Raw genomic sequence first — 17736 nt, forward strand, 5'->3', positions numbered from 1 at the left:
AAATTTTAACAGTTTTTTATATTCCAATTGATAGATTAACAATGTTTTTCCGTTTCATAAAATAGTTATGCATACAGTGATCTTTTGACTCAAAAGTTTTGTCATGTGAGTGAAATATGTTTTTTAACACAATCTGCACGCAGTAACATTTCATCAAAGGAGAAACAATTTAAAGCAAACTCGTGACATACCAATTCTAAATGGAACTATGGAAATATTAATGACGAGTGTGATGAAATGTTTTAACAAATTATAGTGACATACTTTGGTAGATATCACATATCAGTTCACATTATATGGGTGCAAAAGTGTAAAGGTCAGAAAAATTAGACTGTAACAAATACGTGAAGTATGTGGTACCATTAAAACGTTTTACAAGAATATGGTAGGCATTTTATGCACATATTATAATTTCTGTGCAACTGTTCAATATTAATAGACAATATTCAAAAGTGAACAAACGACAACTCAAACACTTTCCAGACAACTACGATTGGGATTGAAGGCTTCCGGTTGTACCATGTTGTTATTAACAATGAGAAAATATTGTACATGCAGTGTAAAACTGGTCTCCATGAACTGTGAAATTAATCAATCTTACACATATTTAGTTACCCCCACCCCACAATGACTGTCCCCATAAATCTAGTCGTAGTACAGCGCAAGTTCTGGAAATTACTGTACAAAATCAGCACTAAATACGTGCTAAACTTAGTTAACTTTAGAATTGTTGGAATAGGGGCGCAACTTCACAGCTTATGTAAAAGTAAGGTACGTATTCGGACTTATGAAGCCTTTTATCACAGAACTAAAGAAAACGATGCCCTGTTTAATCTCATAAAGGGTATGGAAACTTGGGAGACAACTGTGAACAATCAACATAAAGAACTTGCATGATCTATATTGTGGGATACATAGAATTCCATAATCTGTAACCTGGAAGACCTTACGAACCATCAGTAAAAGTAAACATGATGCATATTCTTGGAGATGCTATAAAAGAAAGAAATACATAACGGTAGCAAATAATATATGTATTATAAATAAAGTAAAACTGTTGTTTGTTTTGAAGGTGTCATCCAACACATATTGGAAACTGGAATCGAGTTATAATAAATAAATATAAATTTTGCTTCTACAAATGACAGTTTTAATGGCTCTTCGCAAAGTGAAGAAATATAGCAACTGATTAACTAAAGATTTGTCTGTAAGTTCTAAAATGGTTGCGGTTTCAAAGTCGGTCCTGTGCCCAAACGTTAACGAGCCCTTTCAGCCGTGAGGGCGTGATAATGTGACGGTCAATCCCACTATTCGTTGGTAAAAGAGTAGCCCAAGAGTTGGCGGTGGTTGGTAATGACTAGTTGCCTTCCCTCTGGTCTCGCACTGCAAAATTTAGGACGGCTAGCGCAGATAACTCTCGTGTAGATCAGCAATGTTACAGTTCCTATATAATTATCTTGTTTTGTATCCTTTTCTCTTTGTGGCGCCAATAGACCGAAATCGTTATGGAAACCATAGGTATGCTAGCATGTTTCCATCTTAGCCTTCTAAGCTCTTATTTATCTATTACATCCATCGTTAAGTGTTTTGACTTAACTACAGTAAAGGACAGGGTTTCATTGTTCAACATTCCTTTGTTTGTTTACGCATATTTATTCGCACGGACAGACATACGTTGAACAATATACTTTCAGCATATTAAACAAGTGGGTTACAGCTTTGAAGAGACAAGCTGGAGGTCGTTGGTATCTGATTTTATCGTCTATAACTAAATCTAGGACAGCTTGCCAGTTAAAAAAGAAAGAAAGATGCGAACAGCTTCGTATTTTCTTTACCTTTCAAATACAGGATGACAAGTTGTTGTACCCAATTAGCCTCTCAACATGACGCCTGAAAAGATGTAACGTAGAATTAATTGACAACGTTTTAGTGCCATGACATACGTAATAGAATATCTTTGTGAAGACGCCAGTCTGTCCATTCATTAGGAAAACCGTGTATATATCGATATTAACATCTGTGCGCTTTTTGTTAATATTTTAATTATAATAGAAATTGAAACAGGTTTAAGTAGAGTAAGTGTTTGAATAGTAGAATTTAAATCTAGTACAAGAAATCTAAACACTGATGGAGAATAATTAGACGAAAACCAGTATATTGTTATTTGTAAAGCAGATAAAGGAAGTGAACTCATAAAGAAGAAAAGTGATCATAATAACACGATTGAAAGCATGTTAAAGTAAAACACATGTGGATAAATTAACTCCTCTTAAGAAATACAGCGAAGTTTATTTAATGTTAATAAATATGTATCATTAACTACTAAAAACTTTTTAATATTAACAAGTTTTACCAAAACAAAGTTTTATATCACCTGCCGCCAACTCTTGGGCTATTCTTTTACCAACGAATAATGGGATTGAATATCACATTATATCGCCCCCACGGCTGAAAGGGCGAGCATGTTTAATGTGACGGGGATTCAAACCCGCGATCCTCAGATTACGAGTCGAGCTCCTTAACCACCTCGTCATGCCGGGCCAACAAACCATTAATTACAATTTTCGACCTGTAGTTTCTTATGTTGGAACTTCATTTCATTAAGCAAAATTTATAGACCATAAGTTTCGGTATTTATGAGACAAAAATACACAATAAGGAATTCAAAAGTTTGTAAATAAGGTTAAATAAGCTGGATAATATGAATAATGAAGGTTTACTCGGCGAACGAGTATGGAAGATTCATTTTTTGAAATTCACCCCCTCTCCATTTCGTTATTACGATGTGATCTTTAGATGAACTACTTTGAAAGTAAATTATTAAAATGCAAAAAAATTTAAATCTGAATGTCGGGTTAGATACATTGCTGACATATTTTTGGTGTGGTGACATTATACAAGTACATCATAGGAATTTCTACAATTCTCCCTTTTTTTAAAAAAAACAAACAAACATTACACCATTTTAAACAAAGTATTTATAGTTTTGGTACTAGGTGGGAAATATAATTTTATGTTGTGATTATATTGCAGGATTCTGTTGAAATATTACCTTTATGTAATACTTGAAAAAGACATAACGTTGATTTATTATTGTAGCAAATAGTAGCGAATGTTAACTCGGATAACTCTCGCACTATCTTGTTCCGTGCTAACTTTTTTATATATAAATGGATGGATAAAAGTTGATTTAATTTTATGATTTTTAGTTTTTGAAAAGTTATGGACAGAAACAATAACCTGGAAGTGGTTTGTTTAAACTTTAGAACTGAAAGTAATATGATACTTTAAATCGTGTTTTTTAAAATACATTTTTTTTACTAGAAACTGTACAGACATTGATTTTCAATGAATATATACCCTTAACCGAAACAGTACAAACTTCGATTTTTAACGTACATTTTCCCTTACTAGAAACAGTAGACACCTTGATTTTAAAGATACATTGACCCTGACTATAATCCCATTATTGGCACAGCTGTATGTCTGCGGACTCACACTGCTAGAGACTGAGTTTCGATACCCGTGATGGGCAGAACACAGATAACCCTTGGTGTAACTTTGAAGGTATACTACCTTCACTATGAACGATAGAACATCAAATTATCCAAAACATATTTTCTGAACATGCATAGACAAACATTTTATTGTTTTATGTCCGGATGGAGTGTTTACTTGAACCTTGAAAATATAATAAATTGCAAATATTAATGTTTACTTACCAAAGAAAGATTAATATTCCAAAGTGCTAATATACTGTCTTTTAATTAGGAAGGTTATCCGTGTCACAGTGAGGTTGCCAAAGAACCCCAACAGATTGGTAATTCATCATATAAACGTCGTGATATAAGTTTCCCTCGTGTCCTTGATGAAAGTTATGGGTAAAATGTCAGCGAAACGCTGCCGATGGTAGATTATTTCAATATCGGTAAAATGATTGTCTTCCAAAAAAGATAAAAGGATGATAAATCATTCCGGAGAACTAAAATGATCCAGATATAGTTTTCACATCACGCCATCCATGTTGCCAATCTAATTTAACTTTCACAATCACCCCATCCGAGTCTAATGTGCACGTTGTGGGGTGGGTGGTGAAAAGTGTTCTTTTGTACGTTTGTGAAAACGCCGAATATTTCGAATTATTCCCTATAAGACTTAACATAATGAGCCTAGATAACACCTGGTACCTTCCTAAATGCTTATCACAAAGTAGTGGGTCTAGATACCACACGATACATTTACACGAACTTGTTATAGCTTAGTGAGCCTGGATAGCTCAGAATTGCTGTATAATAGCTTATAGTAATGTAATGGCCCTATACATCATAGTATATTTTTATAAGATCTTATTTTATCTTAGTGGGCCTAGATATCACAGATTAACTTTACAAGAGCTTATCACCATTTAGTGGGCCCAAATGTTATAATAAACCTCTAGACGCTTTAATGATTTCATTTCTGCTGCCACTTTATTCATACAAGGTAGTCGAGTGTTCCTTATCTCTAACCACTGTGTATTTTGCGGAAATTTGGACATGTTATAGAATGTTTCATAAACTGTCAGAGAATGTGTTTCGTGTGGTCTTAACCATTATCAGTCGCACTGTAAAGTTTATCCCCAAGTGAAGCTACTGCAAATATATCCTGTTCTATGCAGAGTTTATTAATTCTAAAAATGTCCCTCACATGCACACGTTTTATTCAGATCACCAATCTTGTATTTAATATTAAGTATTTTTGAAATAGAAAGAAAGAAAAAAAGGTATAAAACTAATAACAAGATTGCGAGAAAATGGGTTTAGGTATGGAATCAGGAACGGATCCGGGAGGGGGTTCAAGATGTTCGAACACCCATTTCTAATGCAATACATATATGTATGAGAGAAACAGTAAAACATTAAAGAGGACAATAGAAATGGCAATGATGAAGGTATTGTTTATCTGGAAACAGGCGTGTTGGTATTCTTGATAGACCGTTTGTAATGTTTGGATGTTAAAGATAGCCGTAAAGTTTTCTTTTAATAGCATTATGATGGATTTAAACTCACCACACGTCTTTGAAGGTGCTCTTTTAGTAGATGTGACCATCTAAGATTTCACCCCCGTCTCTGGTCATCAGAAGTTTCTTGAAGATGATGATTCTAACAGTTGGCTCCTCATATCAAGGGGAAAATATGTTTTCGATGGTAGCAAAAATTACTGGTCATTTGGTTTTGTTATGTTCAATTTCCACATAAAAGTGACCGACAAAAATCAGTGGAATTATCAAGAATTGGATTTAGATTTCAAATTTCAAAACGTCTTCAGTTTGTTGAGGGGGCAACCTCTCTGTAAAACTCTCCGTTATCCTTTCAGTTGGATTCCCACCCTTTTTTAAATTGCGAATCTGCGCTGGTAGTGTAACAGTTTCTAAGCCTTCTGTACCATCTTCATGCCTTCTTGGATAAAACTTAGTATTCTCGATCATGGTGGAATGTTGCTTTAAATAACTAGTTTTCAAGATATAATTATTTTTAAATATAAGGTTTATGTTTATAATCACATTGTATAGTCATAAGTTACTTGAACGTCACCGTAACAGTATTTATTCGTTGTAGTCTTCATTTTAATGTTACTGCATGAGTAAGCCAAAGCACGTGTGGATCACGTAATTTAATTGTTATTACAATGTATGCTCGAGAGAAAGAGATATATAATATTTTATGTTGTACGACCCACGCGCGCGCACAGGTTTACAGGAAGAGATGTCTGTTTGAAGACACCATATACCCTTATACGTACTGTCAAAATCAAGTTAAGTAAAAACGTCCGTGCGAGTTTTTCTTCTGTGCTTTGTACTGAAACATAAAATTTTGTTTCATCTAACCGTTACTGCATTGCATCTCATATTTATACTTGCGTGTTTTTTTTCCAACTTCAACAAAATAGAACAAGAAATATCAAGTCTCTAGGTTGCTTAAAGTGGAAACTAGAGGCCGCGACAATACCGTTTATTCAGGTGTTTATTGGTTAGACAGAGAACATTGCGTTCAGAGTATGTTCTGTTCATTTATATGATTAAGACAGAGGCGAGAACTCGCAACTCATGTACAAACGTGTTTAAAGTAAGAGAAAAAATTAAATAGTTGACAACATTTAGTCTCCGTTTATGCGTTTGGAAAAGAGATTAATGGTAGTCTTGGTACCAACAGAAAGTGACCAACATGTCACTTCAGTTGACCTTTTTTTTTCACAAGGAACCTGAGTACATCCACTTGCATGACAAAATAACCTTCTTTGTTTTCATTAACTACATATCATTGTCGAACATACTAGAACTGTTATTGATTTAGTTTTTAAAATGTTTGCCTGCAACAAAACAGGATTGAGACAACCATAAACCGTGACGTGTAGTGTTACGTTTTTTCTTACACTGAGTTTACAGAAATCATCGCTGTTCTAGCTGGTTAGAATTTTTATTCTCATTGCGTTCTTATTAACTTATAGTAAGGTTCATGTGCCTTTTCGGGGGGGGGGGGTAGGTGGTGTTACGTATATTTTTTTTTTTTTATCTCGGACGAGTCTCCGATTTATTACGTTAGGTATTACTATTTCAAATAAATGGAAATGTGAATTTGATTTTACAAATTGATTATCTGTTAATATGTATCAAATTTATGGTATTTGTCAATAAGATTAATGCACACAATTTTATTTTATAACACAAATATATTTTAATCTACAAACAAAAATAAAATTTATAATAACGGTTATTACTAATAGTTATTACAAATAATGATTTATATACAATATTTTACAAACTTACAGACAATACTAATTATTATATCCGGTCTAGAATTGAATATTTTATGGACAATCTAGGTCCACGACGAACAAATTAATTCTGAATTGATATTGTCATATCTTGCTTAAGGTAACGATAACTTTCTTGGCTAACCTCACGTCGGTTAGAAGCTCACTTCTTATCGACGAAGGTATTTAATTTCCTCGTAGAAACAATAACATCCGAAGCGATTCACTGAAGTTGAACGGTTTACAATGTTCGAAATCTATAAATGTTCCTGGTCAAATTCTGTAGTTTCCGATTAATAGGCGTTAATCACAATTATGGTTTCTAAGGCCTGCAGCACAGTGACTGTAGCTATCGAATAATAATATTCTTTTATTACTGTCTTTCGGCTTTTATACGAATCACGCGAGATTGTAGAACACCTATCAAAATCCAGACACGGTAACGTTTTCGTAAAACAACTATTGTTGATATTTACTCTCTCGAGAACATACACATTTCGAGAATAGGCGGTACTTGCGCAATACATAGCTAACAATATACATCATAGGTGAAAAAAACAAACTATTTAGAAACAAGCCTAAGCACTAAAATAAATGTATAATTGTAAATCTGTTACAATGGAAGTATGATTTATGATATCGGAATACACAGTGTGCTCTTGTCTTCTATTTATTAATGTCGAGAGCGATTGTAACGACTGTAGTAAACATTTCATTGGGTCAAAGTTACAAGTTATAGCCTGCTCGCTGTTGATGTGTTTGTAGTGTTGACCAATTAGTCACTTATAATTAGTGCTAATTGTTTTGATAATTCATTCTATAACATAAATAATATTCAAATCTTTCTTAATTTAACAAATTGTTTACGAACGAAAGCCTTTTAACATAAACATGCAATAATTCTTTGCTTTGATAATGTTTATAAGGTTCTTGTTTTAATAGTATATCGGTGCATGTTATCAGAATACCATATCCATTTGTCATGAAATACCATTTTGTTTTGTTGTTGGATGAAATATAAAGGTTATGGTGCAAGTCTTCACATATCTAAAGTGGTCACAACATATCTAGTGCCCTCCGACAAATTCATAGTATAGAAATTGTTACTAACTGTACGTTTCTACATCTGGTGCCATCTTACCAACCTGTAGCTGTAGTATAAATATTTTTACTAGTTACACGTTTCTACATGTAGTGCCATCCCGCTAAAGTGTTGTATAAAAAGTGTCATTACTTAAACATTTCTTCATTTAGTACCATTCTACAAATCTATAGTATGAAGATGGTTACTAGCTATATATTAATACATCTAATGTCATTCTGCAAACTTCAGTAGAAATGTTTATTTTCTGCGTCTATACACCCATACTAAACTGTAAATTAAGCAAAACTTTTGTACATCTTCATGCAATCCCTAGAAAAGATATATTTATCTAAATACTACGTGCTGTACACTTAGAACAAACCTGGCTACCTTAAACAAACAACAACAAGAAACAAACATACCACTGGTTTGTCATCTTGAGGCTTCTGGAAGAGATATATCTATTTCCAGTGTGTCTGTGTAGCTGAATGTATGTGTATATAGATATATTTATCTAGTGCTATTCTATTTATTTATTTTTTAATAATCAAAGTGTGAGAAAGAATATAATAACAGCGTATTTATACGTGTATGTCGCTAATCTGCCCAACTTGAGAAATATGTGTTATCATTTGGATTTTATATCTTGTACCATCGTTTAAAAATAAAGTAAGCAAAAAATGTACGTTGTTATATTATATTGTGTCCTATTGCATATAGTTACAAGATAAAAGAAAAAGTGATAAAAAATTGTTTGATCATTTGTAAACTAATTGGAATAAGATCTAAGAAACTACAGCAGGTGGACGACATCTATAATGAGAAAATGTAACTAAAATCATAAAAAATTCACGTATTTACAGAAGCCAGTGTTAAAATTAAGATTTTAAATAATATTTGAACAAATCTCGTCGAGTGTGTTCTAAAAACATGCATTTTTATATATTTTTCTGTTATCTAATAAAAGGTATAACAAAATACAACATCTTCAGAGGGGGGTCACTTTTTTGTCCACCTCCTGTATCTACTCGGTAAATAATGACCAGTTGTTTATAATATAATAAAGTTGGGTAATAACAGTGGATTGTTATCTAATGTTCAAGATTTCTCCTTCTAGTGAAAGAAATTTCCTTTGATGAAACTGGCAAGAATCTCTTCTAATTTTCAAAAAGTATTTGTATTTTTGAAAACTAAGCACGTTTCTAAGTATTCAATGTGTAACTTTTCACGATAGTTTATCTCCGATTTTATCGAAATTGGGTCAGCAAGTTAGTTCCTCACAATAACAATCTGTAATACCAGTCGGACAAATGGAAAACTTATAGACTCGTTAAGGCAGTATTTACATTTTTGACGCTTATTATCTATCTATCTATATATATATTTGGAGATTGTGTGTGTGTATTTGCTATAATTATTAAAGTATGTATCCATTGTTGACTTTAGTTTATGATATCTGTGTTTTGATATAATAATTATCTATTATTATTATTTTTACTTTGTTAGATTTGACTCTTGAAGAGCGACACCTGTTAGCAGATATTCGGCGGCGAAAAGCGGAGTTAAAGAAGGAAATAAAGGTGAATTTTCAGTTTTATTAGGGAAGTCGAGAGGCCTGGCATAGCTCTGGGAGCGTTATATTGTAACTTTCAACCCCGCTATTTGTTAGTAAAATAGTGCCTCAAGAGTTGGCGGTGGGTGGTGTTGAGTAGTACCTTTTTTCACTTCAGAATTAGGGACGACTAACGTAGGTAGTTCTGGAGTAGCTTTGTGATACGAAATTCAGCACAGTAAACAAATGAAAATGAAAACAATATAGCTACCCGAGTTATGTTTGCATGTGAAAGCATATTCTTTGGAAATAAATATTTTATAACGCGATTGTTTTAACATCCACCAGCGTATCATTCAAAGTTGCCATTTAATGTATTGAATATGAAGTACAATATATTTAAAAATTCTTTAGAAGATATGGATTTGGAAAAGTATATTTATTGGAATGTTTTACGAATTATTATTATAGTTTGTTTTCTACGTATAATTTAGCTTCTTAATGGAAAGTACTATGATCATCTCTGTTCAATGGCCAAGCTAGAAGAGTAAAAAGTTGTAGAAACTAGATTTTGTTTGTTTTTTAGAATTTTGCACAAAGCTACACGAAGGCTATCTGCTCTGGCCGTCCTTAATTTAGCAGTGTAAGACTAGATGGAAGGCAGCTAGTCATCACTACCCACCGCCAATTCTTGGGGTACTCTTTTACCAACGAATAGTGGGAGTGACCGTCACATTATAATGCTTTTACGGCTGATAGGGCGAACATATTTGGTGCTACGGGAATTCGAACCCACGTTTCTCAAATATATATAGGAGTCGAGCGCCCCAACCCTGGCTATGTCGGGCCAGAAATTTCATAATAAACAGCTAAAGATGTTTGTTAAATAAAGTTTTTAAATACACAATAACGAAACTTATAACATTATTTGTTACACTAAGCATACTTACATAATTACTTGTGAATTGACATACGTATTATTGTTAGAATAAGATTTACAAATCGTGCATTACGCATATAATTTACACACCATCTTTCAGTTCTTTAGTTTTAAGATAATATACTGCCACTAGTGATGGTATGTAAAGATGCTTAATTTCTGTATACTTTGATATACTTCAATTTCCGATACATGTTTGGAAAGTATCAACTTAAAGTGCATTGTCTAATGCTTTTAGTTACGCATCACGTGACAAAAAAATACTTGCCAGTATTGATAAGAATATGGCATTATTAGTGATTATTGCCAAACCAGCCCCTGCCTCCCGCTTTTTACATACTTTTGTTTGAAATTAATATACCTTGGGAAAACTTATCGAACAAACCAGTACTGTTTACACACACTCACTGCTTGACCCCAACCCCTAACGGCTCAACAATAAATCTTGTGGCTCACATCGTCAAAAACTGAGTTTCGATACTCGTAGTGGGCACAGCACAGTCTTGTAGCCATTTTGTAGCCTTGTGTTAATAGAGAATAAACCGAGAGTAAAAGAGGGAGGAAGAGATCAACCTTTGCATCTAAACCACCAACTTCCTACAACAAACCTAAATTTCGTTCATGATTATACATAGACGCCATCTATTGGTTAATGGTAAATGCTGATAACGTTTATTAGAAAGGCTATACCTGGTTTAGGTACTTTCGAATGACGTAGCTGTGAAATATTACCGTGATTAAGAAAGTTCAATTAAATTTGGTTTCATTAAGTAATATTCATTGAAATATAAATTTTGATAATATTTGTAGTTGTTTTCATTAAGATGCTTGTCAAGTTTGTGATGTTATTAAAGTCGTAGAAAACTCATGCTGTTTCTCATTTCCTACCTTATGAGTGGCCAAGAATTTACTTTAAAGTACCAACCTTTAGTTCATGACTTCATCTCTAGACTGTTTTGAGATCAAATTACTGCCGTGGCTATTGAGGATTCCCTCTTATTTTATAAACAGTTTCAAGGGTCACCAGAAAAATTAACATCGTATCGATTTTCTGTTACTTTTAAAAGTACAGGATACGTACATATATTAAATATAAGTAACTGATGATACATTAATAACTTTCCTAACTGATATGTATGGAAATATTTTAATCATGTGAAATAAGTAATTTTGTCTTTAGAAATATGAAACTAGAATGATTATTTTGGGATGTGTTTGGATGTCCTTCCTTGTTATGTTATAGACTGCTCATCGGTAGAAATATGTACATTCTATTTGATGAATATAACCTAATACATACTAATAGGTATTTTGATGGTCAACCTTAAGAAGAAAATGTCGTGTTTTGTAACTTTGGATCTATTTTTTGTTAAGTATTAGGTTAAACTTTAGCATTAATTATAGCCTTGCCTCAAATGTGTTACTAATAAACACCATCAACATATCTGATGAAATAGCTCGCTACTCCACTTGCAAAGTAACTCCAAATATAATGAGACTTTTAGAGTTCAGTTTTTTATTTAGATAGTTTTCAGAGCAGTTTAGTTATATTCAGGTTGGAGCATTTAGTTGTCCCCCGGGTAATTATTTGGACTTACAACGCTAAAATCAGGAGTTCGATTCCCCTCGGTGGACACAGCAGATAGCCGGATATGTCTTTGCTATAAAAACACATACACAAAATCATTCAGCTCTGTGTACACAGGTTGTGTTATCGTAAGCTCTTTTTAAAGGTTTGAGCAATGGAGTTAATATTGAATGTTATATTTCACAACGCGTTTGAAAGCTGGGTTGACTGGAAAGTGATAAAGTTTTGGACGACAGGGCCGACACTTCACATTAGCGCGAACAGTGAATTTGGATATGATTGGAGGTTTCTATAATGGGGTAAATTCATGAAGACTCGTGATATTTATCATATTAAAAATACGCTATAAAATGTTAATTGTCTGCAACAGATAGGATGGGGAAACGTTTTTACTGGTGGTGTTTTGAATCGTATGGTTTTTACATCAAATTTCTCACGTATCGTATTAGATGATGTTAGTGTTAGTGGACTTTAGACTTGAGATTAATATCAACTGCGACCTGCCACGTGATTCATTCAGCAACATTTCCATTTTAGTTGGCTCTGTGTACAGGGTATCTGGCATGTTATATATCCATAAACAGCAGACCACAATGAGCCCATTATTGTCTGGGTTATTCTGAAATGTTTGGTAATATAGTGTAGATACAATATATTAGTAAATAAGAACTCATAAGTAATACCTTTTCTTAGTACTTATAAATGCACTGAAAAACAAAATAAGGTAAAAATAAAGTAAAAATGTCATATAATTACGTGTATATATATATATATATCAATTTAGTTATAGTTTGTCTCGTTTTTCATAATTTACATGTTGCTTAATCACCGAGAAAATTAAACGTTTCCAGAATTTCTTTACTAAAAGGTCTTTAAGAAGACTACTCCAGACGTCCTTCGCTGGTACAGTGGTAAGTCTATGGATTTACAATGGTAAAATCAGGGGTTCGATTCTCCTCGATGGACTTAGCAGATAGCCCGATGTGGCTTTGCAATAAGAAAACGCACACACACTACCCCAGACATGCGTTTGTAGTTCTTAGTGTAGGATGTTCGGAAAGTCACTGTGCAGCTTTGTAATAATATTTTATTCAGTCTATTTCAAGTCAGCAACTGATAGTGGTGTTTAGAAACAAAATAAGAAGGATCCAATCCTGTATTGATGCCAACGGGGGTCACTTTCAACATTGTTTATAATTGTCATTCATATTTACCTCCTGTATTCTACATTGAAACGTCTGTTAATAAATATGTAAGTGCACAGTGACTTTCCGAACACCCTGTAGAATGCGCATCTTGATGTATCTTTGTTCGTGCGTGTTTGTTAGTTTTTAGTATGTTGCATATATATTGTGTATGTATGTATATATATATATATTTGTAGTTCTCGGTATAGATTGCACTTAAACACACACACTTCTATGTATATATATGTTTGTATATCTGTGTGTATGTTGTTTTTTCAATTTTCACTACATTTTCCTATGAGTAACCTTGTTTACAGTCTAATCATTGGATATTTCTGATATCTAACTTATTAAATGAATGTCGGGTAAACAAAGTTCAGGCTTCTAGGTTTCGTTCATTTTCATTTTAATCAGTGCAAGATAACATCAGCACATGTGTATATCTCACAAGGTTTAAGTGATAGTTACGAATAAAATATTTGTGTGCAGCTTAAACATTCACAGAGCTAATTGCTTTTGCCATTTTTAATAAACAACTCGTTACCACAGACACGAGCGCTTCACTATGGGGTCGTGGATGCGCTGAAACATTTTAGGGTGACGACCAAATCCCACTATACGTTCAGATAAGAGTAATGATCCAAGTGTTTTCGGTGGGTGCGGTTAACTGCCTTTCCTCTCGTCTATCAGTTCAAAATTAGGGACGACAACTCTTTGTATAGCTTTTCTCGAAATTATCAAACAAACTTAAAAAAAACATTAATCACATTTTTAGCATAAGAACATCCCAAAACATATATTTTAATGAAATAATTCGTTTCCTTAAACACGAGGCTTAGTTATAAATTATTTTTATTATGGACAGTGTTTTCCTTTCTTCCCCCGATTTGTCCAGCTTGCATGAGACCTAAAATACGTTTGTCACCAGTTCGAAGTGGACGTTGAATAACATTAAATCTGAATGCAAACAAATTGTGAGAAATAGTAGACTTCAGCTCATCTTCCATACAGATATAAGAAGAAATAAAGACAATTACATCCTATCTTGTTATTTTGTGTTGCTTTCGATGTTTACTTTTAGCGCTAAGCCACACAGTACGTCATGTGCGCTGTTTATCGCGAAGGATCGAACAGCGGATTTTGCCAGTGTAAGCGTGGAAACTTACATCTGAGTAACTGTTGACGCACAATAAATTACTCCATAAAGTATGAATTATTGTGAAGTTTAACCCCGTATTTAATGACACTAAAGTCTACATGCTGTGGGAAGGGAGACAAGAGAATAGATTGTAATATCAAACAGCGTGTGAAATTGATACTGTTTATCAAAACGATACCGTATTATTTAAATGTAAAGAGACGAGCATGATATCGCTCGTTTTATCACTAAGAAATCCATTACTTGAAACTTATCGTGACTTGTTAAACGTGTTTCTTCCCTGTTTAATTAGTGGTTAATGTTTGCGAAGTAATCACATATATAACAGATTAAAATACCATTTGTTTAGATATTCCAATGTGTACAAGTTGTCAAAAGATTATAGATATCACAATTACTGAAAGAAATACTATAAAACTAGACGTGCTTCCGTAGGGTCCATGAAAGCGTCTGTCTGAAAAGTAAATAAAACCAAAATTAAGAGTAACAAATATTTTTGTTTTTTGCTTTTGAAGTTCATATGACATGCTGTTATAGTCTGTAGAGTGTATAACTTTTCTCATGATTCATGGCATGCGTACATTTTACTGGTGTTACGACAGTACAAATTGTAGCGTTAAGTATTCCTTATGTGATGTCATTTTAGCGTCTACTGACTGACTGACTGACGGGCAACACTCTACTGTATAGTGGTGCAAGTAGTTCAAACTGTTAAACCCTTCAGACAGCCTTTGATCCCATTTCGGAGAAACCATTTAGTGTTTTTAAAGCAGTATTATTTTTGTTTTCATCATGTTTTTTTTTTTAATACAAACTACTTTTAAAAGCTGGATGTACTTGGACAGGGTCTCTTAAAGTGTTCTGCTTCAAGAGTAAATGAAAACGAAGAGTATCAAATATTGTTATTTATTGCTTTTGAGGTTCATATGCCATGATGTGTTGTAGCCTACAGGGTACATAATTTTTCTTGTAATTCATACCATAAGCATGTTTTAATGACGTCACAACAGTACAAGTTGGAACGTAAGCGTCCTTTATTTGACGTCATTTTAGTGTCTACTAACTACCTGACAGAGAACTGTATTGTTGTGCGAGTGATTAAAACAGATGACCCCCCTCCAGGTGGCCTTTTTTGTTTAGGAGGTAATAATAACTGTGTGAGAAACTGGGAAAAATAAAATTTCGAAATTTGTGATTTAAATGAGTAAAGCAACATCAGGCTATGGTTTAAATAATATTTTATTGTTTGTCAAATGTAATATTCAACTGGTATTTTTTAGTTACACTTTCAGGCCTGGCATGGCCAAGCGTGTAAGGCGTGCGACTCGTAATCCGAGGGTCGAGGGTTCGCGCCCGCGTCACGCTAAACATGTTCGCCCTCCCAGCCGTGGGGGCGTATAATGTCAATCCCACTATTCGTTGGTAAAAGAGTAGCCCAAGAGTTGGCGGTGGGTGGTGATGACTAGTTGCCTTCCCTCTAGTCTTACACTGCTAAATTAGGGACGGCTAGCACAGATAGCCCTCGAGTACCTTTGTGCGAAATTCCAAAACAAACAAACAATACACTTTCAGTGCACGTAGTGGGTTCAAGCAATATTTTAATTACATTTTAATGCACATGAGGGATTTAAGTAATGTTTTGATTTGCAATTTTAGTTCAGAAACTGGATAGTGCACCTTGTTTATTTGTATGTAATATAATGTTTTGGTGCTCACAAAAAATAATAATATGAAGGACCAATATTCCTGTTATTTAACTTATAACAGTACTAATGTTAATAAAATATTTGAAGTTTTCATTTCACCAAGTTTTGTATATATTTAGCAAGGAGGAATATTTTTAGCTTACAAAATTAATAATTTTTCCATCGTTTAACTTTAAAATTTCGATAATGTCATTGTATTGAGTAGGTTATCGACACATCGGAATGGATATTTGTCCTGATTAACCTGGTTGTATAAGTAAACTATACACATCTCTCGGTTGTTTCAGCATGTACAGATATACCGTGCCGTATAGAAAAACCCTACTGTGTATATGTTAATGATGGTGAACCTACCTGAATGAAATCTCTAGTTAACATGTACTATATTAGCATGAAGGCAACGTGATTGTTTCTTTGTAAAATTAAACAATGTAATCACTAAAAAAATGCATATCTGGATGTTAGTTATGTAGAATATTAGACACAATTCCTGTAGTGCCAGGTGTTCCATGCTAGATACCCTATGAAACGAGAAATGCATCGATGAATGCTGTATAGTACGAGGTTCTTCATTTAGAATGAGAACGTATTTGGTCTGGACTTAAAAGAAAAGAAAAACATCCGTTAAGCTGATTCATCGATTCGGAGTATACGCTGAGTCACATGTTAATGAATTAGCCACAAAGCACGTGCTCGGTGAGCTTTGTAGCACTGTTGTGCTTCAGCTTAACATGACAAGAAAAGACGAGGACGGCTATAGCTCGAAGTTTACTGAGATGAAACCGATAAGTATAAATGAAAATTCTTTATGATGTGAATAGAGACATCATTGTTTTCATTCTTCAGATTTTTGGCAAAGTAGAGCGGACTATTTTATTTTTATTGAGAATCATATGGGATATATATTGTGTAACATGTAATCTGTACTTTTCATAAGGCAAGCCTTACTTGTAAGCAGTGCTGTGTTCATTGTAGTATCAGTCTTTTAACATCATGAATAACGAAAGCGTGGCACTTGATAACATAGAAATCCAGAAGGAATTATTTTTAAATTTGTGGGTCATAGTTTACAGTATTAGCTCAAGATCTAACTCGTTTGCTGATTGAGTACTTGTCATAAGTTAGATATTTTGTCGTTTTGAAAAGCAGTGTAGATGAGTGATGTTATTCATTACGATGTGTCATCAAACTAACTCGTGTTGATCAATTGATACAGGATATTTCTCTACTGTTTATTATAGCGTCACAAGTTTTAGTGCGTGAGCGATTGATTATATAATATTTCATCTGCAAACTTCCGTTTTATGCCAAGCCTTTAGACTTTTGTTATTATAGCAGCAACCAGTCTTCGAAGAATAGCACGTTATCGAAAGAAGGCTTTATTTACATCGTATGGTCAAATCCGAAATTCTCACTTTGCATTTAATTTTTCTTTTAAATGCATTTTTGTTCCTCATGAAAATAAACAACAATAGAAGTTTAAACCCCGGCTTCAAAGCAGACAAACTGCCACTTATTGTGTAGGACTGTTGTGAAAAAAAGGGAAAACAAAAACAAGTCAAGGGCATCCATGGGTCGTCAGTTTAGGGTAAATATCTTCATAAGTAAGGAGTGAAAAACAAGTGGCACATGTTCGACATATTCTCTATAAAATGTATTTTTGTTGTGCCTTCCCGGTCCTAGGAAGGAGGGTTTGGTTTATGAACTACAATGACGAACAGGTAAATG

General features: G+C 33.7%; 1 protein-coding gene across 7 annotated transcripts in view; it reads left to right on the forward strand.

The window, feature by feature from the left end:
• Positions 1 to 17736, forward strand: part of LOC143225122 (cytohesin-1-like) — a 100083-nt gene that overhangs the window by 39601 nt on the left and 42746 nt on the right. For 4 of the 7 annotated variants that reach the window (XM_076453954.1, XM_076453953.1, XM_076453951.1 and 1 more), the window contains exon 2: positions 9383 to 9456. In XM_076453954.1, coding sequence (XP_076310069.1) covers positions 9383 to 9456 — 74 coding nt within the window. Of the gene's footprint in view, positions 1 to 9382; positions 9457 to 16715; positions 17730 to 17736 lie in introns of those variants that run through there. The other 3 variants (XM_076453958.1, XM_076453957.1, XM_076453955.1) reach the window with 3 other exon arrangements.

The sequence above is a fragment of the Tachypleus tridentatus genome, chromosome 9, assembly GCF_004210375.1.
Source record: "Tachypleus tridentatus isolate NWPU-2018 chromosome 9, ASM421037v1, whole genome shotgun sequence".
In the NCBI taxonomy this organism is placed as follows: Eukaryota; Metazoa; Arthropoda; class Merostomata; order Xiphosura; family Limulidae; genus Tachypleus; species Tachypleus tridentatus.